This window comes from Gallinula chloropus, assembly GCF_964237585.1.
Source record: "Gallinula chloropus genome assembly, chromosome: 17".
Lineage (NCBI taxonomy): Eukaryota > Metazoa > Chordata > Aves > Gruiformes > Rallidae > Gallinula > Gallinula chloropus.
This window is the reverse complement of record NC_140102.1, coordinates 5,897,327-5,922,881: the sequence shown is the minus strand read 5'-3', so window position 1 is coordinate 5,922,881 and position 25,555 is coordinate 5,897,327. Positions and strand designations below refer to the sequence as shown.

Below are 25,555 nucleotides of genomic sequence, written 5' to 3'. Positions count from 1 at the left end.
CAGGCTGAACAAGCCCAACTCTCTCAGCCTGTCTTCATAGGAGAGGTTCTCCAGCCCCCTGATCATCTTTGTGGCCTCCTCTGGACCCGTCCCAACAGAAGGATTCAGTTGGAAATGTTCCCTCATTTCCTTTCATTGAGGTCTCATAAATGATGTTTCTAGTGTTGGGTTTTTTTCAGGCTTGAAGAATAACAATAACTTCAAATACATTTTGAAAAGTGACTGTAAGGATGGCATCATAGGACTCTCCCTTTTTGCTTCTCACTAAGGACTGGCTGCAGCTGTAGAGGGGAATGCATGCCTTTATTTGGAGGAAATCATGGGAATTTTTAAAAAGCAGTATCTTTCATTATCCTACAGTAGAGACACCTGTTGACTTTGCCAGTTTACTTGCTTAGATTTGCATATTTGTAGCTATGTTCAAGACAGAAATCACTGTACTACTCTGAAAACTCTATTGGCTTTGGCCCCACTTAATAAAGCAGGTAGGCAGAGGTTGTAGAAGTCACCTGAGGACCTAGTAGAGAGTCTTGCAGCTTCAAGAAGAAGCAGCAGGCCTTAGGCAGGGAGCAGCCTCTTCATAAAGCAATTCCTTCACTGTAGGATGTGGCAGCTCAGTAGAGCCATGAAGAAATAGGTACACACAAACAGAATGTAGCAAGTGAAGCCCTTGCAGGAAGAAACACAAGGGAAATAGAACAGAACCTGCCTTTGCCATACAGAGAAGAAAGGCAAGACAGGAGTGTAAGAGAAAACATCTGAATATCCCACCACCACAAACCCCACCCTTGTGTTACACTTCTGAGGCAGGTTCCAAAGAGCAAACTTGGAGGGCAAGACCAGGACATTCATATATAATGCCTGTTCTCCATCACAGGGATTTCAATTTATCCTATTAACAGGAGTTAATTAATAATTCAAAAGGGTGCTGTTATCCTCATGTGGGAGGTCCTACAAAATGAAAATTCAAGCAGTTTAAAATGCAGTAGATGGCTATTAAAAAACATTTTAAGCAGCAAGATTTTGGTGTGCATTTAAGCATTACAGCGTGGCATTTGCCATCAAAATGTTGCAGGATTAAATCCCATCAAGCACAATAAAACCAGGGGAAGTAACTCATCATAAACACAAATACAACTAACACAGATGTCTTCTAGGAAATTCTAAGACTAAGCAAAAAGCACAATTTATATTTCAATTTCTTTTATCAAAAGTTATTTTAATAATTCAGTTAATTCTTTCAACTACCTTTCACCACAGCTCTTCCCTTTTAAAACTACTTGAGATTTGAATCAGTACAGGCTGGGGGTGACCTGCTGGAGAGGAGCTCTGAGGAGAAGGACCTGGGGGTCCTGGTAGATGACATTGGCTTAGAGAGCCAATGGGATCCAGGGGGCATCAACAGGAGCATGGCCAGCAGGTCGAAGGAGGTGATCCTCTCCCTCCACTCTGCCCTGGTCAGGCCCCACCTGCAGTATTGTGTCCAGTTCTGGGCTCCCTGGTATAGAAAAGACAGGGATCTCTTGGAAAGAGTCCAGAGGAGGCTACGAAGATGATTAAGGGCCTGGAGCATCTCCCCTGTGAAGAAAGGCTGAGTGACCTGGGGCTGTTCAGCCTTGAGAAGAGAAGACTGAGAGGGAATCTTACTAATGTTTATAAATATCTTACGTATGGGATACATGAGGAAACGGCCAGCCCCTTTTCAGTGGTCTGTGGGGACAGGACAAGGGGCAATGGCTGCAAGTTGGAGCACAGGAAGTTCCACACCAACATGGGGAAGAACTTTTCCCCAGTGAGGGTGAGGGAGCCCTGGGACAGGCTGCCCAGGGGGGTGTGGAGTCTCCATCTCTGGAGATATTCAAGACCCATCTGGACGCCAACCTGTGCAATATGAGCTGGGGAGCTGCTCTGGCAGGGGGGTTGGACCCAATGATCTCTCGAGGTCCCTTCCGACCCCTACAATTCTGTGATTCTGTTGTTCTGCAAAACAAAAGCCACTAGAGTTTTCAGAATCATGCACCAGTATCTGTCCCCAACACAGCGACAAGTGTGCAAATCTAAGTGAGTGAACTGGCAAAGTCAACGTGTTTCTTTGCAGCAGGATGATGACAGAAATTCTGCCCATGGACACAAGTCCTTTTGATTAAACAGATTAATTTCATTTTTGGACATTTAAATGAACTCAGGGTAGAATTAATAACAATGGTCTTCCTGAATTATGATAGATGAGGTGTTCAAGCTGTTTGTACACACCATGTACAAAGCTTTTAACTAATGCAGTGGTAGGAAGTTTTTTAATAATAAAAAATGCTCAACAGAGTTACTATCAGGAAAGAGTTTCTTTAGGAAGTGGTACAATTCCTGTTACTTTAAATCTTTAAAATGAGGAGATCCTAAGAGGAAACAGTTTTCTATGTGCATTACTTGATCTAACTCTGTATTTCCAGCTAGATGCCATTCAAAACAATTTTATCACTGTCCAGAAGTCAGAGTTTAAACTTTAGTATTTGATGTTTTATTGAGAGGCTGACTTGGGTGAGGTTTGAAAGAATCAAGGGAGAAACTGATACACAAAATAAATGGGCTTTCCAGGATTTCAGACAAATAGGCTTTGGGAGGTCCTAGTTCCCCATCCTGAGATGGTGATCTTCTGACTCTGCACCTTCCATGAGGAGAAGTCTGCTGCTGTCCTTTTCACCTTAGTTTTCTCTTTGATGCTGACTATGCTGTCCGAACTTCTTAGTCTTTTCAAGGCAAACAGTGATTTTGCTCCGTGACAGATCACTTTAAAAAATCAGGTGGACAGGCATTTTTAATTAGAGTCAAACCAAAGTCAAATCAGGCTGAAATAAACTGCATTCTGGTCCAGCACAACATTAGCCTTTAAATAAATAGTGAGAAGCCTGGGCTGTCTCTGTACGGCAGATGGCATTACAGGTAATATTTATCATACTCCAATCCCAAGGCTAAGATACTAGGGAGGGAGGATTGACGTCAGCAACAAGTGAATCAGTCTTAATACAAGCTGAAAAACTGCTTGTGCCTTCAACAGTTGATTATATTGTACAGCACTTTGCTTAGCGCTCCCCGTTGCGTTTATTAGCTCGTCTGAGCAAGCCTGGCAGGAAGAGTTCATTTTGGTTTGCAGCTCAAATGGACTGATGTAAACGGATCTTGGACTTTGAGGTGGGAAGATTCCACCCAGCAGCAGTAACCAGGGGGATGCCCTTTGCCCGAGTTTTTGTGCCAAATTTGTGCATTCAAGAATTTTAAACAAATATCACTTGGCAGGATATCGACCCTCAGGGTACAAGAATAACACTGAGACAGCAGGGCATGTCCTGGGACGGATATACTGGGAGAGCTATCAGGACTGATGCTGGACAGTGGGGAAAACCAGTTCTCTCCTGTCACATTAACAACGGTTGTTCTTTGCCTCACAGGAGCCGAGTGATCCTCTGAGTGAAAACCAATAGGAGTTTTTCATCATGCAGGAGTGGAAGAGTTCAGCAGAGGTTACTAATTATCACGTCAATGATGTTGTCTTCCCCAGCTGTCTGGGCAAACCTGGGTGGGTGGCTAGGGATGGAGGAGTGTGAACTGCTCATGGAATGCCTTGGCTTGGGAGCCCTTACCAAAACACGGAGTCATGCTCTGCCAGGTGTGTCTGCCAGCCTTGCGCTCATACCGGGTTTCTCAATCTGCAGGCAATGGCTGATTGGCAAAGTGGTATGGGGAGCATTCCATCTTGTCCAGCTCTGGGAAGAACATTGCAATGAGGCCTGGAGAACCCAGGTTTAATGGGAAGTGTGGTGGGGGATCATGGGTTGAGAAGCTATGCACACTGAGGACAGATCACCTTGCACTCACCAGAGCTGCCTCTCAGCACCCTGGCACTGTAGGCAATATCGAAATCTGCTGCATTAAAGAAAAAAAAGGGTTAGGCCAAGGTGGTCTGACCCTAGAAGGGATCTGGATGAAAAGTAAGAATGAGAAAGAGGGGAGGGAAAGAGTCACTCTGTGGGCGAAACTCTGAAAGTATGTGCTTCCCTTTCCTGCCAGAGATGCAGGAGGGGGTGAGGCAGCAATGTTTGCTGCTGCAGAGAGCCACCTTGCAAGTGCTGTTTGTCATCTCGCACACCCTGACGGGCCCTGGCAGCAGCACACCCTTATCACCAGCACGTTGGCAAATTCAGCTATGCAGCAGTTTCTTAATTCACCAAGGCTAGGCCTGGGCTGTTCTTCCATGTTCCCTGTGCTTTCCTGCTCCCCTTTCTAACAGATTAATTTTTTAATAAGTCCAGATACCATTTCAGTTTCAGGTGGAAAATTTTCCTGCATTGCTTAAGCCCCAAAGTAGTTGAATAGGGAGGAATGTTGTCCCCATAAAGATACACGGCCAGTGAAATGTGTGCCATCTCTTAACACTGTTCTAATGACAGTGTTTCAATGATGTTCCCTGTGGGTTGGGTCCATGGAGTATGCTGCACAGCTTTTCCCTTTCGCTGGAGTCAGCTCAGGGTTCAGGTTTCACACCTACCTCTGCTTTATTTACACTTGTCTGTTGTTTTGTTCATCTATCTTGGGTTATAGAATGCAGCAGCAGCCTCTTTACACCTGGGTATGCAGAGGCATTAAATGAATTTGTGCATGTTGTGCAGAGCTACCTGCTAGGCTCTTCCAAAGGGCCATGCTGCTTTGCACTCCCACAAGCTGCACAGAGAAAAGAGCTGCACAAGACGAGTCCTTTTGCACATGGTGGGGCTTTGAAGCATTGATGTCTTCAAGTGATTGATGTCTCTGTCCAGAGGGAACCCTGAAACCCGGCTCACTGCCCTTGTATTACACGCTCACCTGCAGTTAAGACAGTTTGCATGGGTTTTTTGAGTGGTGACTGCATACTGTGGGCTTCTCATGGGGGTTTTGCTGGTTGCATCTGGTTGCCTGTACCCGGGGTGGATTAGCGCTCCGCACTGTCCCGGATTTCCACAGAAACCACACCAACGTCACGTGCTGGAGTGAGCTGGCTCTGTCCCCAACTGCACCCCGCTGGGGAAAACAGGAGGAGTTGGCCTTTAAAAATAATTTTTGGTGTGGTATGACTCACATAACCGACCTTAATAGCCAGAAAGCACAAACGGGCACCCTGTCCCTTCAAGTTATTTGGAGCACGCAAGACATGCTGCCCGATATGGGCGTGGAGGGCAAGTATCTGGGTTAGGCACAGCCTCGCTCGCCCCGCTGCTGTAGACGTTAATTGGAGCAATTATGGGTAAAACCGGCAGGAAGCCCGGTAACCGCCCTTCCCCGGGCCCCCGCCGACACCCCCGTTTGGGGGCTCCGCGGCCGCTTTACCGGGGCGCCCCTCTCGGCCCCGCTGTGCCGCAGCCGCCGCAGGGGCTGCTGGGAGCGGGCTTATGTTATTGTCCCGCAAATATGCAAATGAGGCGAGGCGGAGAGCCAATGGGGAAGATCGCCGGTGGCTGCGCAAGCGCGCCGGGGCGGGGCGGGGCTGACCTCGCCGCCCGCCCGCTTGGTAGCCTCAGCGCCGGGGCCTTAGCACGCGCGGTGAAGATGGCGGCCGCGGCCGGCGGGGTGCGGGGGTGGCACAGCGGGCGCTGCCGGCTCTGACCGGGCTAGCCCACCTCACGGCGCGGCGGGAGGGCGTCCGGAGGCCTTTGTGGAGCAGCGCCGGCCGGCCGGGGAGGAGGCAGAACCCCCCCTCGGGGGGGGTTAGCGGCGGCGGCGGCGAGGAAGGCAGGGGCGCTGCCGGCGACCCGGCCGTGAGGGGCCGGCGCGCGGGGCTTGAGGGGCAGCGCGAGCGGCGAGGGCGGGAGCCGGCCCGGAGGGGCGAGGCGGCCCGCGGGGCGGGAGGGCGAGGGGCCAGGCCGAAGAGGGGCAGCGCGGGCCGGCGGGGGCTGAGGCGAGCCGGCCGGCGGGCAGGGGAAGAAGGCTGGCTCCCTGCGGCGGGCGCTCGCAGGTCAGGAGGCGGCTGCGCCGGTGGCTCCCCGCGTTCCTGGCTCTCGGCTGCTGGGCGCCCCACGCCATGTTCTCGGTGCTCTCCTATGGCAGGCTGGTAGCCCGGGCAGTCCTGGGCGGCCTCTCGCAGACGGACTCCCGTGACTACAGCTTGGTGACAGCCAGCTGTGGCTTCGGCAAAGATTTCCGCAAGGGCATCCTCAAGAAAGGAATGTGCTACGGGGACGACGCCTGCTTCGTGGCCCGGCACCGGTCGGCAGATGTGCTGGGTAAGTGCTGGCGGGGCCCTGCTGCGCGGGGGTGCCGGTGTGGCTTTGGTGTCGTGTCGTGACCTCCCCTCCTTGAGCCGCACATGGCGAGGCGGCTCAGTCTTCGGTCGCAGACAAAGGAGGCGGTTCTGCCTGTAAATGTCAGCGTGAGCTCTCCTTCTTTGTGTTTTTTCTTAGTTCCAAAAGAAAGCTCTTTGCAGCGGTGCGACGCCCACCTCCTGCAGCCCTCCTTTGGGATGGGGCAGTGTGGGTGCTGGGTGCCGGGGCCCAGCCTTGGCGCTTCACCTGTAAGGCCTGGCGGCCCCGAGAGCCAACGGAACTACTTCTAGTGCGTTTCACTTTAAAACCTAACCCAGCCCCGTACGTATGGATTGCATTTCCACATAAAGGACCATTGAAACGGACACTTCCTGATTTTTAGTGCGTGCTGTGTCCTTGTCAAGTGAAAGGCAAAGTGACATTGAGACCGGTTTCAAATGTCAAACTTCAATTTCAGTTTTTGTTCTATCCTGATTATGCCGAATCTATTGGATTCATGTGCACAAGGGATCTGAAGGGCTCGAATTTTAGAAATAGTGAATAATTATAGATAATCAATGGAATCTTCAGTTTATGAGCAGCGTTGCTCTTGGCAGTGCTTGACCTTTCTCCTATGTAGTCAAGGTTGAATTTGACTGATCCTCTGCAAAAGTTAGTTTTTGAGCAACTGACAGAAGTAAATTTTCACCAAAACTTGTGACATTTAAAAACCCCCCAACTTCCTCTCCCTACCTCCTCCCCCCCCTTTTTTTTTTTTTAGTTTAAAGCTGGTGGGATTGTGCTGCAGTGGCTCGTGATGTGACAGTGCTTGGTGATTCTTCACGATTTGGTGCTGTTGGTGTAACTTGGTTGCCATTTAATATAGCTGAGGCATTTTTTCAGGAAGCTGTAACTTGGTGCTAGGTAACAGTGCTGATTATTCTCGAGGGAGCTGTTGCTCTGAGGGTGATGCTACAGCTTTCAAGATGTGGAAAACCGGTCAACACATTTTAGATACTCTGCATCTTTTCTGTTGTGCCTGTTCTAGAGAATTATATTTTTCTTCTATTAGAATTAGCTGTTGGACAACCTTACTTTAACACGTGACTACAGCTGGCTGCCTTTAAAGTTCACACTAGGCCAGGACTGATAAATAACTCTGCAATCGGTATTTGCCTGTAAGAGAAATGCAGAATCTGCTTTACCTTAGGTAGGCTTTTCGCAAGGGGAAGGGGGTTGGATCCAGAGCCATTTGACTATGTTTAGGGGGTTTTGGCCATATTTGGTAATTACCATATGTGGACCTACAGCTTGTCGTGTCTTTCTGCTGGAATCAACAGAGAATTGCATTTCTAAGTTGGTCTAGGCATTAATTTTCATGGCAACTTGAAAACAAATAGAATTGTAACTCCGTTTAAGGATCAAACAGCAAAGCAGCCTTCAGACCAGGATGTCTTAAGTACCAAGAAGAAAATAATTTAAATAGGAAAGCTGCTGGGTTGTGAATTTTCCCCCCTGTAAAGCTATTTTCATGTTCTTTATTGCTTTTCTAATATGCATACCAAAAAACCAAGATCACTGTGCATTCTGCAGACAGTAACACCCAGGAAAGGTTTTGATGCAGTCTAACTTGATGCTTTTTCTGCATCTGTAGTCCTTAAGTTTACAGACAAAGTAGTTTTCTCCTTGTTTCTGTTACTAGGGTGGTTTTCTCCTTGTTTCTGCTACTGCAGGTCATCTTGCACCTCCTTTCTCAACCAGCTCTTCTACACTGCTGCAGAAAGAGTTTCAGCACCAGTGTTTTCCTGCCCTCAATTCCTCTTGCTGTCACCACACATCTGAGGTTCTGTACCTGTCTTTTAAAGACCCTCATAAATTTTGTACTAACTCAATACCTGCCTAACTCTGCATCTCAACAAAACTAGCTGAGTTGGACTGTTGTTTTCCAAGCTTCACTTTTCAGTAATAGTTTAATGAAGAGGCTTAGATGGTTTTAGCCAAAGTGAACACAGTAAGTGTGCTTTTAGAGGACAGCAAGTTTCAACTGTATCGCTTAGTCTGGCCTAATAGTCATCAGTGACAAAGCTGTGCCAGATTAATTAATTTAAAATTCTTCCGTGCCAGTCTTTTCTAGAACCAATATATGGGAAGCATGCCTGTGTGGGATGGATATGGGTGTGGTGTAATAGTGAAAGAGCTACTCCCAGCCGTTTGGCATGAGTGCTTGGGGATTCATTTTCTTAGGTCAAACAGAATTTAAGCAGGCGATGTGTTTGTAGCAGACAGAAAACAGTAAAGAGTTCTTTTATGTGCATGATGTATGGTCTTAAGGCTGAAAATTAACAATGTCTTAAAGTCCATGCTTTGTCCTTTCATAGGAAGATCAATAGAAAGCTTAGGAGGGTTCATTAACATTTCCACCAGTTCCATAGTTACTACAGGCTTGCTAAGGCCTGTTACTGGTGTGCTTGAGTCCTTGAAGGTTTCATCTCTTATTTTTACTTCTGTCTGGTTAAATCTGCATGTTTTCTTCCCATCCTGAGGACAGGGAGAAACAAGAAACTCAACCAGAGTGTTTCCTTTGGGATCACTCTGAGAAAAGGAAATGGCTTTACTACTACTATTAATCTCTAGAGCTTTATGATTCAGCCCCATGTTTGCTTTTTGCTGCTGCTTGTAGCACACTGTACCTTTTTGTATGTTGTGTGTCTTGGTTGTCCAGTTCCTCAAAACATTCAAGTATCTGCTTGAGACTTGGTAGACGTTTATATACCTCTTCACACACGCCTTTGTAACTTCAGAAAACACCACTTCCGTCTTCCAAACTGAAAACCAAAACTCTTCAGAAACTGACACCTTTGTTGTTTGGTTGTGGGTTTTTAAAATTTGTGTAGGAGTAGGATTTTTGTTGTATAGGAAGCAAAGCATGAATTTAACAAATTAAAATCACTTTATATAAACATTTCACTTATTTAACAAAATTAGACGTTCAAGCTTGCTTATAAACCTTGAGAAGTCTCATGCTGGTGGTAGTTTTCTCGTCTGTTGGGATCTGCCTTTTCTTGCTAATTCCTGCCATATCAGGATCCTGATGTCTTTGCTAGGCTTTTTTATGGATTTTCCAAGCTGTTGTGTGACTCATTATTGAAACATTACAGCAACCAATGCGCATCCCGTGACAGCATCACTTATACAATGTCTGTGCTGGGTAGAAGTTTGGGTGTAGCCAGTTTGACTTGCCCAGTTTTCCAAACTATTTCTGTCCCCCCGTAGTAGGAAAAAAGACTGTCTGGCAGCAGGGTGCTGTTTGTCCGCTGCAGAGTTAAAGTTTGGCAACTGTTCCATCAGCTGCAAATCTTGTCTTTTAAGTTTTTTGGGGGAGGGAGGGGATGGTGTCCTAGGGCAGCTACTCAAAACTGAAAGGAATTGAACTTTACTTGAAAATTTTGTCAGCAGCCAGGATAGGAAATGTAAAACTCTATAGAGTGACAAAGCCCCTGGAATATTGTTAGTCTCTGCGTCATCAAGAAAAGTAAACTACAAAAGGTAAATGGGTTTGTAAATGAAATGTCAAGGTTGTTCTGGCAACTATAGAGGAGGAAAGGAGTTTTGCTTTGATGCCTGAAGGTCATGTAAGACTAAGTGGTTTATTTGGTATCATACCTATTAATGAGATTGCTGCCTTATCACGACTTATCACACTAAAGGACACAAGTTGTCTGCTAGCTTCAGAGTGGCATTTCACCTACTGTATAGAGAGAGCACAAGATACCTTGGAGCAATCTGTGATTTAAAAAAAATTGTGTATGGATGTGTCTTAGGCTGGAATAGACCAAATTAAAATTTCTTTTTATTATGGGAGCGTAAGTACTGCCATTTGTAGAGAAACTCTGGATTATTGAGAAACATCCTCGTTAACAATCATATTCACTGACGTTTTTATCAGTACAGCTAATCCAACTGTCAGCAGAGCTGTTCTTAAGTAGCATTGAATGTAACCTAGAAATGTGGTAGCTCTTTTTCTGAGAATGGAACTGAAATCTAGTTAATTCTTCTTAAGCACAGCTTCTGCAAGGGTATTGCTTACAACATTCTGATCAGAATTTGCAACTGAACACACTTTAATTACCAGTGCTGTTGATAGTTGTTGACAGTGGACAGTTTTCCATTCATACACACATGTTAGCTTGAACAAAAAGCAGATTTGATCAGAAACCACAGAAGTAAATAAGTAAAGCAGAACTCAGTACAGTAGGGTGAGGCATTAGTCATACCTGTTTCGCAGAAAATGTTGTAAAAACCTCCCACTGTTTGCTTTGGTTCATCTGCACTATTAATATTGGGAGCCTGAGATAATTCAGGCTGTAAGTAATTTCAGTCCAGCCTGGCTGATGTCTGTCTGTTCGCAGTGCCCATCCCTTTCCAGCATCAGTGTGCCAACCACCAGTAGGAGCTCAGCTGTGAGAGTAAGTTCCAGGGTTGCTCAACACCTTGAGAGATTACATAGTTCTAACTACCAGTAAAACCTCATAAAAATCTTGGTTTTGGGAACAATTGTGTAGCAGGAAAGATGACAATATAAGGAACTGGTGCTTTTTCCTGGAAATAGATGCATAATTTAATGTGTTCAGTTCTTTGTTTCTCATTCAGTCTGTTCTTCAACCACCAGCTCTTGCTTTGCCTCTTGCTTTTTGTTCCTTGTTATCACTTAGCCCATTTTTCTTCCGGTTCCTTTCTATTTAATACAAGGGAAGTTTAAGGTCTGTCATAACTTTTGGAATGCATGGTGTGAATAAGTGACTCTTCCTTTTGTGACTGGTTACTAGACACATGTGAGCTGCCTTTAGGGGGTTGTATTTAGCAGGGTTCTTTCTTTGTCAAAACCTAGGGAGGGGGGAAAGCAGAGACCTTTTGGCTGTAACACTGTGGTCCCATACGCTGTCAGTGAAGCCTCTGGGACAGTTAGTGCTGGCATGGAGTATGTTACTCACTTTGGATGGAGCATCTATCTAGGAGTGTGATTTATCTCCTCACTGATAAGGAAATCTTACCAGTTTATCTCAATGCTGATATGTTGACAAATATTAGGTGCTGTGCTTCAGACTTGTGTAGTGTAACAGATTGCACTTTCTTACCGTGTTAGCTGTCCCTCTATATTTGATGCAGAGTAAATTCAGTCGCATATGTATCCTTTGGTGTTCTTTTATCAGTGATTCATTGCTAATTCAGGTGAGGATCTCAAGAAATTTAAGGCTCAGTAAGATGTGCGTCTTATAAACTGAATTGCACTTGCAGGCAAAAGCAATTCCTGCCAGCACATTTCTGCCTGCTTCTACATGTGATTATTCTTCTTAGCTGATGTAAGGTTTGAAAGTATCCACCTTTTGAGAGCTTTTTGGGACAGGGTGATACTTTTGAACTCTGACCATGGGCAGGTTAGCTTGCCAGCTAGCCAAGACTTCCACTCATAATGCTTTATATTAAACAGGGTTTGATCAGAATTGTGGTTTTGTTGTGAACTTTAAACGGGTTTAGTTTTTGTTTGCTCTGAACTACGTAGAACATCTGGATCTGACTTAAGTTTGCAGTGAAAAGTGTGTATTGCTGGTTGGCTGTGCTCGGGGCTTCTGCAGTTAACCTTACATGTTGGCAGCCAATGCAGCTTTACACTTGCATTTCAACTGGTATTTTATCCCAGGTGCTTTTAGCATTTTGAAATAACTTTTACAAGTTTCAGTGCCAGTATCTTCACTTGCTTGGTTTCAGTGCTGCAACATCAGTCTTTTGTCATGAAGCTTCATTACAACTGTCTCTCTGTCAGAGATCTTGATAAGCTGAATTTTTAAATTAGAAACAGTTTTTGGACTGACACGTGCAGCGGGTGTTTGATCTGGCAGTCGTATTTGTGCATTTTCCAGCAGAAGGCAATGTAGTGGAGTGTTGATTCTGAAAGGTCTCTATGATACAGTTAAACACTTGAGAAGCCTTTATTCTTCTCAAGTAATTTATTGTGAAATTTTGAGTTGCTTTATTTACAGTGGTTCATCTAGCTGCGGGCATTTCACTGTCACACAGACATTGTGTAATTTCTGCCCAGGCTTAAGCAGGGAATATCTAAAGAAATATTTTTTTTCTGTAAAATTTCTGGATTTACTGAGTAGTTTAGAAAAAAATCAAGCATTATGTGCAGTTCAATTTCAGTAGTTCTCACTTGTGCAGTTTGTCTTAAATGTCCTGAGATTTCTGTTTTGTAAGATGGTTATTTAAACTTAAATGATGGCTGCTGGAAGACAATATTTAATGTTTCAAGGTGAAATGTAGGAAAATAGAAAAACTTGTGTAACCTTTTTTTAACTTGGTAAAGCAGTAGTTATTTTCAATAGTGACAGGTTGTTTGGGGGGTTTTTTGTCTTAGATGAAAGCAAAGATAAATAAATGAATAGAGCTTGGCATTACTTCTTGGCAGTGGTACTGCCAATGTCAGTAACTTTGAATTCTCCTTTGACAGAGGGAGAAGATGCTGTTACATAAAAGTAGTCCCCCTTTGAGTTGAACTTTCAGTTCTTGATGATTCTGGAGTTTTAAATATTTAATGAATATTTCACAAACAGTTTTGCTTCTTGTTTCATATGTAAAAATATATTTTTAGACTTTATTTTCACTTATATATTGTTGATTTCAGTAGCTGTTTATTCAGTCTGCTTTAGAATCACATATTCCTTTCTCATAAAACTGTTCAGCTTATGCTGAGAATGAAGAATGTAAAGATAGAGTTTTTTATGTTAAAACCATCCTGAAGGTGGGAAAGGATACCTGAAGATCTAAGGGAATGTAACAAATCATCTTCTAAGGCAAAATCAGTAAAGGGGGGTGTTTTCTCAGTGGCATTGTGTGGTATAGGGCTGCTTCATGTGCTTGGCCCATGCACTGCCACTGATCTCAATGGCAGCAGTAATTCCTGGCTCTGTGCCGGAGCAGGAGGAAGCATTTGACTGCTCTGGCAGTGTTGATGAGCCATGCTTTAGGAGCCAACAAGGTCATTTAGCTTAAATTAAATGAACTGACTTATCCTCTTGAACAGATATGGTTAAAAAAAAAAACAAAGAGAGAGACAAACTTCCCAAACGAAACCTTTGCAAAAAACCCCATGTTGCCCATTTTGGGCAAAGACAAGGAACAGCTGGCAGTGGTGGTATGGGAGTTACTGAGCTGGTGAGGGCCTGTGGAGGTGTTAGAATGGAAGCATACCCTGGGGCCCGCTCCTGAATGAGATGGTCCTGTTGGTTTCTGTGTCGGTATTGGGGGAGGGAACGCAGGACTGTCCTGTCGATTCCTGAGCAGACGATCTGTTCTCTTGTGTGTGGCACAAAGCTAAGTCAGAGGACCTTATTGTGGACTGTCTAGAGGATGATTGTTTTGGAAGGCGCTGGCAGAATGTACTTAAAGCTGTTTATAGCTTGCAAAAAGCAGACAGGAAGGCAGACAGACAAAGCCATTTCATGGCTCAAGATAGAGTATGAAGAGTGCTGCCATGATTACTGATTCAGATTTTCTGCCTGGAGTAAGAAGCGAGCAAAGAAAATCAGGTGGCATAATCTTATTTCTGCTTTTGACAATGAAGTAGGCTTTGATAATTAACCTTACTGGGTGCTTGCTATGATGGCTTCCTTACACCATATAATAATGCTGGAGTGTTTCTGTTTAGGAACTAACGCAAAAATAGTTTGCTGGTTGCTTGAGGGAACTCTGAAACTTCTGATGAGCTTGTTTTGTAACCACCTTAGGAGCCAAAAGCTCTGGGCTGTACTTGTCAAATATACCTTTTCGTTGCATTAACCCTGTTGTCAGTGGAGCGGTGCTGTATTCAGCTGGCAAAGGTACATCTGGGTTATGTTCAGCTTAAAGGGGAAAAAAGCTGCTCTTCTGGGAACTTTGTGTAAAACAAGTATCAAATCTAAACTGAAACTTGGATTCTATTTCAAGTTCTCTCTATATAGAAACTCTTTCTTAATAGTCTCTTACTGTAGACCTGCCTGTGTGGTGACAGAAAGCAAAGGGTTAATCCAGTATTAACCTGAAGTTGCGGAACCTGTAAAGAGTGGGTTAGTTGGTTCTTGAGGAAAGAATGCCAGGGTTGCTTTTGCATGAGCTTCTCCCCATGGTCTGGTCTGAAGAGGTGAATGTGGGTATCTGCCTTCCTGTAGCATTCTTCTAAGGAAGGGAACGGACAAAGCAGGTGTCTAAAAGGTTGTGCACTATTTTTGGGAGAAATCTGATTAATGTTGATAGGCTGTTCAGAATCAGGCTGTAACCTCCCAGCAGATTACGGTTCGTGCCAAGGTCAGCTCTGAACCTTCCGTCTCAGTTTCAGATGGTGTCCCGTGTGAAGGGCGTCTGTAGGTGAGGCAAACTTCCTCTCACCTTCTCGGTCAACTTTTCATGCCTTTGCTAAGAGTGGTGCTTTTTTTCTGAGGAGTCTTGTTCTCCAGCACAGGCTGAGCTCTGCACTTGGCTCTTTGTGTTTTTGCTGTAAAAGTGGTCTTTGAGCTTTATATGCCACAGAAACCTGTGCTTGAGATGGTTAGTTCCTTACATGTTGAGAATCAGAAATATACTTGAAAAAAAAATTCCAAGTAGAAACATTTTTGTCTCTTAAATAATACCTTTGGACAGTATTTTACTTTTATTAAGTTAGTTGAGGAAGTTCAAGATTTGTTAGCCAAATGGCCTGCAGAGTATCTCCCCTGGCCACCCTCTTTTCTCCATGCATCTTCCCGTTTGCCTCTGTGGTTGCTCAGAGACTTCCCAGGCTTTGGCAGGACTGACCTGACTTTCTGCTCTCTAGGTTGTTTTGAACAATGGACTGAAAATTGGCTGGTCTGTAGTCAATGTACCATCTCTAAAAACTCTTCTTCCTTTTTAAGAGGCTAACCAAAGATTAATGTGATAGAATCCTCCTCCTTCCCCCCCAAATTCCCCATTAGTTGTTCTTTACTAAAGTCAACCTCCTCACAGAGCTCTCGGTGTTAGACTTGTATCTTCCCTTCAGTAATTTGAATTGTATTAAGAGATTTGTCTGTGAACTGATGTCAGAAGTTATCTTAAAAAAAGCTTAGAACATTTTTTTTCTTAATCAAAACTGTTTTTCAAGCAGGGTCGATGTCCTACAGTTTAGTTACTGAATATCATAAGTGATGTAAAATATTAAAAATGTATTGAATACCATTTCTGTTCAAGTAACTCTGGTTTTCTCTTCCTCTTCTAGGGGTAGCAGATGGTGTAGGTGGCTGGAGAGACTATGGGGTGGACCCTTCTCAGTTCTCAGGGACTCTAATGCGAACATGTGAACGTTTAGTAAAAGAAGGACGGTTTGTACCAAGTAATCCTGTTGGGATTCTCACAGCAGGTTATTGTGAGCTGCTTCAGAACAAAGTACCTTTGCTTGGTAAGAAAGCAAAAATACATAAACTGGATCTGTGATGTATGTTATCTAGATGTATACTTAGTCAAGGTTGCTTAAATCTGTTGCCAGCTTCTACAGCAGATTTGCCAGCAGTTATTTTCTTGTAATTAACAAAAAAAAAAATTACAGAAATGTAGTTGTCTTGGTGGCATCCTTATTTTCTTTAGCATGTTGATTCGTTTGGTAATACAGGGAATATGTGTGTGTGTGTGTATAAAAACCAGAAAGGCTTTAATCTGTAAAGGGCGTAATTCAGCTGTGCCTGCAGAGAGTTTGCAAAACAAGTTCAGCAGTAGAACGCACAGTGGCATGTGTGCTTGTTCTCTCTGCTAGGGATGTATAAATAACTGTTCTTCCTTGAAAACTCTTGATGGTTGCAGCTTTTTGCTTCAGCTATGCAGGCAGAAATGTTTGCTGGTGATAACTGGGTGAGTTTGGCTCATTCCCTGCCTTACTGCTCCCGTTGCCTTTTATATCCAGTGAACTTTAGGCATAATCAGTCAATGTAAGTAGGTTGTATCATCAATCACTGGTAGGCTATATTATTTTTATAATTCTTCATGGGGAATTCATTACAGGTTTACTTTTTAAAAGCAACCTAAAGTAGATTCTTAGCATATGTTCTGTGTCAAAGTTGATTTTTAGACAGGGCATCCAGCTGCCTTACGAGTCCTGGGCAGATAGAGAGGTGCCATTTGGCCTCAGCTGGCAACCTTGAGAACAGAATGCTTCTCTAAAGGGCATGTGACCTCTTATGCACCAAGAAAGCGTTGCCCTGCATGATATGCATGCTTCTCACCTGACCTTAAACTCCTATGCCAGAAGAGTGCTGTGTAAGCTATATTTAACTTGCCCGCTGTGCTTCGGAACAGATGTTCTCACATTATATGCCTAAAGAATAGGTTCAAACCTCAAAAGTCACCTTAAGTATTGCTAAAATAGCAGTAATTACATCAGGATTTTGCATGTTTAATAGTGCTTGTTTGTGCACAGCAGATGTAGCTGTAAGTGGTCCACAAAGCGGGCTGCTGGTGAGAGCCCTCCCAGCAGCTCTGCAGACGGAGGCAGCCCTGCTTGGCTTGACCTTTCGAATTCTGAAAAGCGGCATATGCTGAGTCACAAGATCTGCATTCCACACATGGCCTCCTAGTTACACTCTGCTAATAGAGTTAGAATTTGAAACTAATGATCCTTCATGTTTCTCCTTTAACCGAGAACAGTATTTTTAGAAGTATAAATAAACCTCTGGAATTATCACAGCAGTGAACACTTAGGGTTTACATAAAGTGAAGGAAGAGGACTTCATTAGGGAGGATTCATTCTGCAGTACCTTTTCCTTGCTGTTGTGCTTTAAATCCTGGTATTTAGTTCATCAGAACTGAATCTAACAAATATTTTAAAATAAAGCTGAAGTGAGAGGAAATGATGCCATTTATTTAAACACTACTCTTGTACTGCAGAAGTGTCTTGGATGCTGTGGCATAAAATCTGATTTTTTCCTAAAATAATACTGGTTCTGACTTAGCATCCACCAGGAGTGGAGAAAGTCCTGTGTATTCACCAGAGAATAAATTAAGCACAAATGATTTGCAGGGAACTCCCTGTGTTAGAAAGGGAAACATCTGTAGGTGATGCCTAGAGCCAGCTGGACTTTTGCATAACAAACCCCATTGTAAGTCTAGCTCACTGCTAGCTTGTGGTCTGTCCAACATGTAGCTGTGGTCAGAAACTTATCCTGGAAGAACGTTAGAAGATGAAGACTACTCACCAGCTGGTGATAGGGGCAAGGCAGAAGTCAAGAAGCAGCTTTTTATTTCATCCTCTTGAGGAGTGAAAGTTCTGGTGGTGGAAATGCTGTCATATTAGCAGAAATTAAGGGATTGCTCCATGGAGCAAGGACTCGGTCTGTGCTATACAGTTATTTTTGTGGCTTGTAACCAAGTGCAGTTGGTGGCTGCTTCCCAGAAAATGAATGGGAATTCCTCAGTGCCCTCAAGCATGGCCAGGGTAGATCCGAGCACAGTTGACAACCTGATACATTTCCGTTCTGACTGACTTTAATCTGGAATCTCAAATCTAGTGTTTGTCTCTGAAACACGTTCTCCTTAGATCTGTGAGGTTAGGATCCTGAAGCTGTGAGAGGATTATTTTATTTAAACATACAGACAGCTCCACAGACCCGTGCTGTGAAGGAAAGCCTTTTAATGTCCTAACGAGCGCAATGCAGTAACACCCAATACTTAATTGCAAGCAGTTCTTTACTTGGTGTGGCTTGTTTACAGCTGATGAGTGAAACTGTGTGGAGAGCACCTAGCATTGTGTAGATGCTACTAGAATTCTATTATCTCAATGATTTTGGAATTTCAGTATTTTATGTGACTTCTGTAAATCCAGTCCTATAGCAGAATGTGCTGACATATGTTGGGGTGGAAAACTGTAAATAAAGTGGAACAAAACAGGTATTTGTCAGCATAATGTGTTTGCCAAAATCAAAGCACGAAAAGTAAGTTCTATACAAAAGAACTTAGTAGTTTGTCTTGCAAAGTTTTCTAGCATTTTGCCTTTGTTAGTGTATCTTAATTTTGGCATTACTGAATATTTCCATTCCTCATGACCTGTAAGCTTTGATAAATATTGAAATAATTAGAGTGTGAATCAAATCAGTGAAAGAACGAGCAACTTCTGTGAGGCTAACACTGGTTCCCATGTTCCATTTGCTTCCAGGAAGCAGTACAGCTTGTATAGTAGTTCTGGACAGAACAAGTCACCGTTTACATACAGCCAACTTGGGAGATTCTGGATTTTTGGTAGTCAGAGGAGGAGAAGTAGTACATCGATCTGATGAGCAACAGCATTACTTCAACACTCCGTTCCAACTATCAATAGCTCCACCGGAAGCGGAAGGAGTTGTCTTAAGCGACAGGTAAGATGGGAGGGGATCCTAAATTAGCCTTTGCTGTGTGTTTTGCTGCTACAGTGCTGTTTGGATAGCGCAGCATCCACATGAGTAAGCATGTGCCTAATCAGAGGGTCTTAGAACCACGTCTCATCTTTAGATACTGTACGTTGCAATCTGCACACTGTTTCACAGGCTGAATTTATTCATTCCCAATGCCATATTCCTGCAGTCTGTGGTGTGTGCTGGGTGTGTTCTGATCCGTGGAGAGAGGTTACTCAATAAAGGTACTGCAGTACGGCTGCAGCTGGAGTGTGCACTGGTCATCCTGTGTGAGTGGCTTGTCTTATTGGTGGCTTTCGTTCCCAGCCCCTGTCTGTGCTCTCTTGAGACTGGTTTGGAGTACGCTAATTTAGATATTTTGGCAGTGAGGTAGCAAGTACTTGGAGCCTGGAGCAGAGGGACATGTGACTGTAACTTGGGTTTCCAAATAGCTGTGTTTCCCGCAGCATATTGTATTTGACCAAAATGAGTTAAAAAAAACCAAACCCACAACAACCTGTTTGGCGGAACATCAAGCTGGGAAATGAGAGTATTAGGAAAGGACAATCTGTTCACAGGAATGAGTCGTTTCAAAGGCAGACTTGTACTTGTGTTTTCCCCTAAGAATGTCAGGCTGAGCTGTCCTCTGACTTTGTGAAGTCTCACCAGTAAAATCAAATACCAAAAAAATAGGCATTCGAATATGTACTTAAATTGCAGCTCTCAAATCAAGGTTACACCCTCATTGAAGTGATATGACCCTTCTGAACGCAGGCAGGGGACAGAGCGATCTTCAGGGTGACCACAGCGTACAGGGAATGCGATAGGAGTCTCTAAGTTTTTGATACAGCATTGGCCATGATACTTAAAGCCTTGTAAAGGTTCTAACATTGACAGCCAAAATAGCGCTCTCTGAAAGTGTTGGTTGGGTTGCTGAAACTCCTCACCGTTCTTGCATGTGATTTTACTACCTCATCATAAGACTGCAGAGAGGAAGCTGGTGTAGAACTCTGTAATTAGAACCTTAAATAATCTAACCTCTTAATTAGTCTAAAACTTAAGTGATTTTTTTTTTCTGAAATCCCAGAACTAGAAAAATCTGCACTTTCCTGAAGGTTCTGTCATCCGTGGGAAGACAAAACTCAAAAGCACAAGGATAATTGATAATGTCCAGTGGAAGTCAGGAAAGCAAAGTAATCTGAGTCATCACATAATAAGGAAAGCGTAAAATAAATGAGCTCCCACACTTTAGTTCTGAATCATGATTATGGCTTTCTGGCCAGTTTCTGCACAGTTCTTGACGTTAATTAATACTCGTGTGTGTTGTCTAAATGCTTCTCCAGTACATTTTTTTTTTCTTTGTTGTCCCAGTTAAATGTTAAATTTGGCTGCACATGGGAACAGGCAGGCCACCTCAGCTCTGCTGACCTCCCTGAAGCTACAAATCAGTTGAGCAGAGCAGCTCTTCTGCATTTTGGCATAGCCAGATGGCACTGACTGCAGTGGTTTGTCCCTTCTAAAGACCCCTGAAGAGTGTTTAAAAATGTTTGTCATTATGTTGCTTGTGAGGGAATTGAATTTTGCAGGAATATTCATGGCCAAAATAGATCTTTTCTCCTCTGGCTGTTGTGTAACATATCAGATATAAGTAGATCAGGCTGTGGTCTCCTGTGGCAATTTCCAGACACGTTTCATACTACATTGTGTTAGAAAGTGATTCAGAATCCTTCAGTGCTTTGGCCGTTCCCATTATGAATTGTCCTTTCAAGTGTAGCTCTTACATATTTAAGATGAGTGAGAAGGAAGCCCCAAGCTGCCATTCTACTTAATGGTTTCCATAGAGATACGCTTGTGAAGCAGATGAGATTGCAGGATTGTTCATCTGGGAATTTTAAATGCAAATCCTCTGTGTAATAGCTGGAACATTACCTGTTTGCAATCACAGGTCTTCTGTTGTTAGCTTTCTTGACAAGCCATCCTGGTGCAAAAGCCTCAGTTAGTGATTATTTCTTTCTTTTGTGGAAAAACACAGAAGAGGAGCGAATTACAGATGCTGTTGATGTGCCAGTTTGACATTGCTTGGTGTCTGGGTGAGAGCTAGAGTGATTTGGTTAACGTACCTGTCATCTTCACAGCCCTGACGCTGCTGATAGTACTTCTTTTGATGTCCAACTCGGAGACATTATTTTGACTGCAACAGATGGACTGTTTGACAACATGCCTGACTACATGATTCTGCAGGAGTTAAAAAAGCTGAAGGTGAGTGTGTGAATTCTGAATCTCAGTGTTGGCACCGTTTACCCCTCCTAGTTACTACCCTTACTTTTTATACACATAACTTTGTATTTTCCATGAAAGACCCAACACAAAGTGCTGTCATTCAGAGACATTTCAGTTCATCCCACGTGTGAGCAGTGGGGAGGGACGTTGACCTCAGCACCTCTGGGATCCACAGCCAGGCTGGATCCAGGAGCAGCAGCTTGGGCATAAATTTTCCAAGTAGCAGCTGGTCCCGTGTTGCTGACAGATGATGGGTGGGAGAGGAGGAAGGGGAGATGTTCAGTAACAGGCGTTGTCCCAGCCAGCTGTTTGCACGTTGTGGGTAACTTCCAGGTTATGTACATGGAATGACAGGTTATTTGAGGGGTGAGCTGTGTACTTGAAAAGAATTGGAACCTTTTCCAAAGGCTTGTAGAACAGTTTGGGTGAAGCAGTGTAGGCTGTCTGAATTGTGGGTTGTGTGTGCTTGACAATCTTTACTGTTCTCAGCAACTTTTCCAGGTTGGTGCCCACAAACATTCTTTTTAAATAGTAAAAATGCATTAAAGTATTTTAGTTTGGATGAGAACATGTAGCTTAAGGCTATTTACTTACAGAAAGGGAAGTATACTTAGGAGGTATCAATATGTATAACCTCCCTGAGGAAAGTCTTTTGGTGTTATGAAATGCAAATAAGATTAACATGTAGAATTATGGTGTGGTTTTAAAAAACTTTGCCTGCTCTTGTCCTGCAGCCACATTAACTGAAAGGTGGTGTCAGAGAATGGGTTGTTACGGGCAAAATGTGCAAGGGGTCTCTGTACATCCCCTGACTCTGTTTCCCCACCTGTGCAGTCCCCACTGTCCCACTCCCCTCTGTGTGATGTTCGGGTCTGAAACTGAGCCATGTATCGACGTACTGGGAACAGCAAGATGCGAGTCCGAGCAGTCAGAGAGGCTTTAGTCTGGTTGGCAGAGGGAGTGGCAGCACCCAGGGTGTATCTATCCTGGTTTGGTTTGGAGGGGGCTGGTGGGATGGCTGCTAACCTGTGGCGCTGGTCCTTATGCTGCAGCCAGCTCTGGCCTCTGCCCGCTGCGACTCCCACCTTCCTTCTGCTGCGCAGAGGTGAGGTTGGCCCCGGGAGGACGCTGGGGATGGAATTCCCTTGTGGAAGAAAGTTGAGCTCCATCTTTTGGCGTGTTTGGGAAAGGCACTGAAGTTCCCCGGGAGGTTCAGCCAAAAGTGAATCTCATAAATCCCCGAACTGCAGGGAAGATTTAAAATGACAAAGTGGTTTAAAGTGGTTACAAACAAAACGAGGGGTGGTTGTCATGTCGTGTTGGCTTGATTGAGAAAAGGCTTGGAGTAAAGCAGCAGTTACTGTAACAGGGTAGAAAAATAAAAACCACTTAAAAACACAGCCTGCATGCTCAATAAATCTCACCTGATGTTTCAAGCGCCCCTTCTCCCCAAGGGGGATGTTCTTGTCGATTTGGGTAAGAGGGGCAGAGAAATAAGACTTCCCCTTCCAGGTAAAACATACTGAGATCAAGAGATCTCTCTTCATGAGGAAAGGGTGGCTCTTGGTGAGAACAGCCAGTGTAGCCATTGAATGCCCTGCTTCCCTCAGGTGCAACTCTTTGGTCTGGTTGGAGCAGTAGTTTCTAAATTCCGCAAATCCTCCAAAACCAAGTCTTGGAGCTGCAGGTAGGGAATAGAGGTCTGGACTTGAGTTATGCAGATTTGCAGTTCTAACCAGGACTTACAAAGCCTAAAAGACAGTGAGGAAGAGAAGGGGGTAGCTGGTGCCCTAATCTGAGAGGGGTCTGGCAGTCAGGGATCTCTGAAACAACTGTCAGCAGGCTGTCTTGGAACAATAAACTCTTTTTTTTATCTCATGGATTTAGAACTCCAACTATGAGAGTATACAGCAGACTGCAAGAAGCATTGCTGAGCAAGCTCACGAGCTGGCGTATGATCCCACTTACATGTCGCCGTTTGCACAGTTTGCGTGTGACAATGGGTTGAATGTGAGAGGTAAGATCACCTTCTTGTCTCCCCCTCCCACTCCCTTTGGGAAGCCTTAAAGTTCTGCAGTCCCGAAATGGGACAGGAAAACAGCATTAGGAAATGCGGTGGGCAGTAGAGCGCCAAGCCAGAGTTTGGTTTGGCGAGGACCCCAGTTCCCAGCACAGGTCATCCCAGGCCCCGGCTGATCAGAAGCCGCTGTCGGGAAGCAGCTGGAAGGCAGAGTGTGCAGCATGCTGATTTTTAGGGGGTTTTTAGATCTCTTATTACGCTTCTGCCCGGGAACCCTGTCTGGCACAAGTTCTCCAGGCTCTTTGGGAAACTGTACTTGACTTGTTCCTTGGGTTTGGATGTGTGACTGGGGGGGGTGTGAGTGTGGTTTTGGGTTTTTTAAGGTCTTCTATTACCGAAGCTTTTTAGCTGAGATCTGCCCACTCTTTGGGGGTTTTGGTTTCGGCTTGGGGTTTTTTATTTTTATTTTCCCTGAAATTTCTCACCCTTGTACCATTAGTGTCCCTGTCCTGACCTGGCTGTTCACAAGTTCTACTTCCTGTGTTCTAGAAAGATCCTAACACCTGGCATGTTCAGAGTCCTCTCAAACGTGTTTGCTCCCCCCGTGTTAAATATAATTCTGTGGGTGAACGTGTTCTTGCTGTCTCCATCGGGAGGCCAGGGTTCCCTGCAAGACCCTTAAGACTCTTTCCCAAAGATAGAGATTTTCAGCTTGCCTTCAGTAACGAAGCTGCAGATCTGAGTCCAAAGGCTGCTTTGACATAACAATACCTCTTCTCTGAGCTGTTTGACAGCAATTCAGTCTGTTGCTCAAAGTGGCTTCTAAAGATGTTAAGTAGCTTTTAGAAAGAAACGTGGTGACAGAGTGCTGGACTGGATGCTCAAGAGTTGTTTGATTTACTGTAGAAATTCCTGAGAAGACACCAACTCTTTTTATTGCAATCTGCTTGTCAGGTTTCTTGTGTGTTTATTAAGCAGTCTGCTATGGGGTAACGATGCTCAAGGTGTGTACTCCTCCTAGGAGTTTATGATCTCACTGTAGCTCCCAAGGAAAGGGCTTTTTTGTGTTGCATTTTAACACAACATTTCAGTTGCGTTGTGGAAAGGAGGTGGAGGAACCTGAAACAAACAGTTTAAAAAATGTAAACCATTTTTTAAAGAGCTTTCTACCTGGGGAATGTCACAGATCACAAGGAGATTGTAGGACTTGCTGTGGTTTGATGAAATAGTTTTAATTGTCTTCTCGTACAGGGGGAAAACCAGATGACATCACCGTCCTTCTTTCTATCGTAGCCGAATACACAGACTGATCTGCCCGGAGCGTTGGCTTCTGACGTTCTCGTTACCCTGAGCTCCCAGCTTCACACGTACGGTTTCCTGCTGGCAGGATTGCTTTCTTCCTTCGCAGCTGATCTCAGCAGCAGGTTCTTGAGCTCGTTGCCCATCTTGAGATGCAACGGAAAACCTCGTTAAGAACCACTCTCGTACTACACTGGTCTTTGTCTGCCAGCAAGAAATGGAGAAGCTCGAGGCTTGAAGCATGTCTTTCAGAGCTTAGTCATTGTCCTCGACAGGGGGAAGGATCCATCCCACATTGTTACCGCGTTTGAAATGTGACTTCCTTTCAAAGGAGTAGAATTGGCTTATCTTTCAAACTAGATTCAATAGATAGAACCTCTGCACGAGGGCGTATTACTCTATTTACTGTTCATTAAAGGGTGTGTTACAGGACAGTTTCATACGCATAGTCTCGTTACCGTGATAGCCGAGGTTTCGTGTTTCTAAGCTCCGGTTTTCAGGAGGTTTATAACTGCTGTAAACATTCTGCTCTTGCCATACACGGTGTCAGCCTAGGAGCCTTTTCTAGTACGAAATTTCAAAGAAAAACCCCAACCCCATACTTAGTTCAAGTTATATGGATGCAAATGTGTTGTGTGATTTCAGGTGCTTAACTGTGATCTTAAAAGTTCTGCAGATCATTCGTCCGTAATGGGCCTGCTATCTGGATGTTTTGGCTGTGGATAATTATTATTATTTTTTTAAAACAGAAATTTTAACAGAGTCTCAAAAAGCTGAGCTGGCCAAAGTTTGAGGTCTGTTCAGCATTTTAACCCGTCTCACCAGCGCGGGATGATGTAAATGCTACAGCTGGAGGTTGCACAAAGAACAGGTCACCCTCAGCTCCCGACATCTTTCAGTAGATAATTCTGTCGTTAACAAAACATAATTTGTGATGTTAATTGCTATTCTCACTTGTGTAGAACAGGATCCGCTGCACCCATTTGAGTCCGGTCTATCTTTCTCTGACTCCAACAAGCACCTCTCTGCTTACGCTGTGGCAGCAGCAGCAAGTAGGAAAATGGAAACTAATTAATGAGTAATCAGCAAAACTTACATTTCAGTAACTAAAGTTTTAGGGGTTTCGGAATGAACCTTAATGATGTTTACAGTTATCTAACAGCCACTTTGCAATATTACATTTCCTTTCGAATTACAGTAGCTCACGTTGGTGTCCCCTCCCCGCCTCCCAGCGAGCTTTCCTTTCTTTCCCAAGGTTCGTACAAAAAGCTGATAGCTGTAAAGATATA

General features: G+C 44.2%; 1 protein-coding gene across 1 annotated transcript; it reads left to right on the top strand.

Annotated features, from left to right (window-relative positions):
* The first annotated feature begins 5,990 nt into the window (after positions 1–5,990).
* On the top strand, positions 5,991–24,796 carry PPTC7 (protein phosphatase targeting COQ7). Its single transcript, XM_084272240.1, has 6 exons — positions 5,991–6,248; positions 15,532–15,711; positions 18,454–18,652; positions 20,803–20,926; positions 22,835–22,964; positions 24,219–24,796. Exons 1-6 carry the CDS (start codon positions 6,047–6,049, stop codon positions 24,275–24,277), a joined length of 894 nt encoding a protein of 297 aa, XP_084128366.1. The 5' UTR covers positions 5,991–6,046; the 3' UTR covers positions 24,278–24,796.
* Positions 24,797–25,555: the final 759 nt, after the last annotated feature.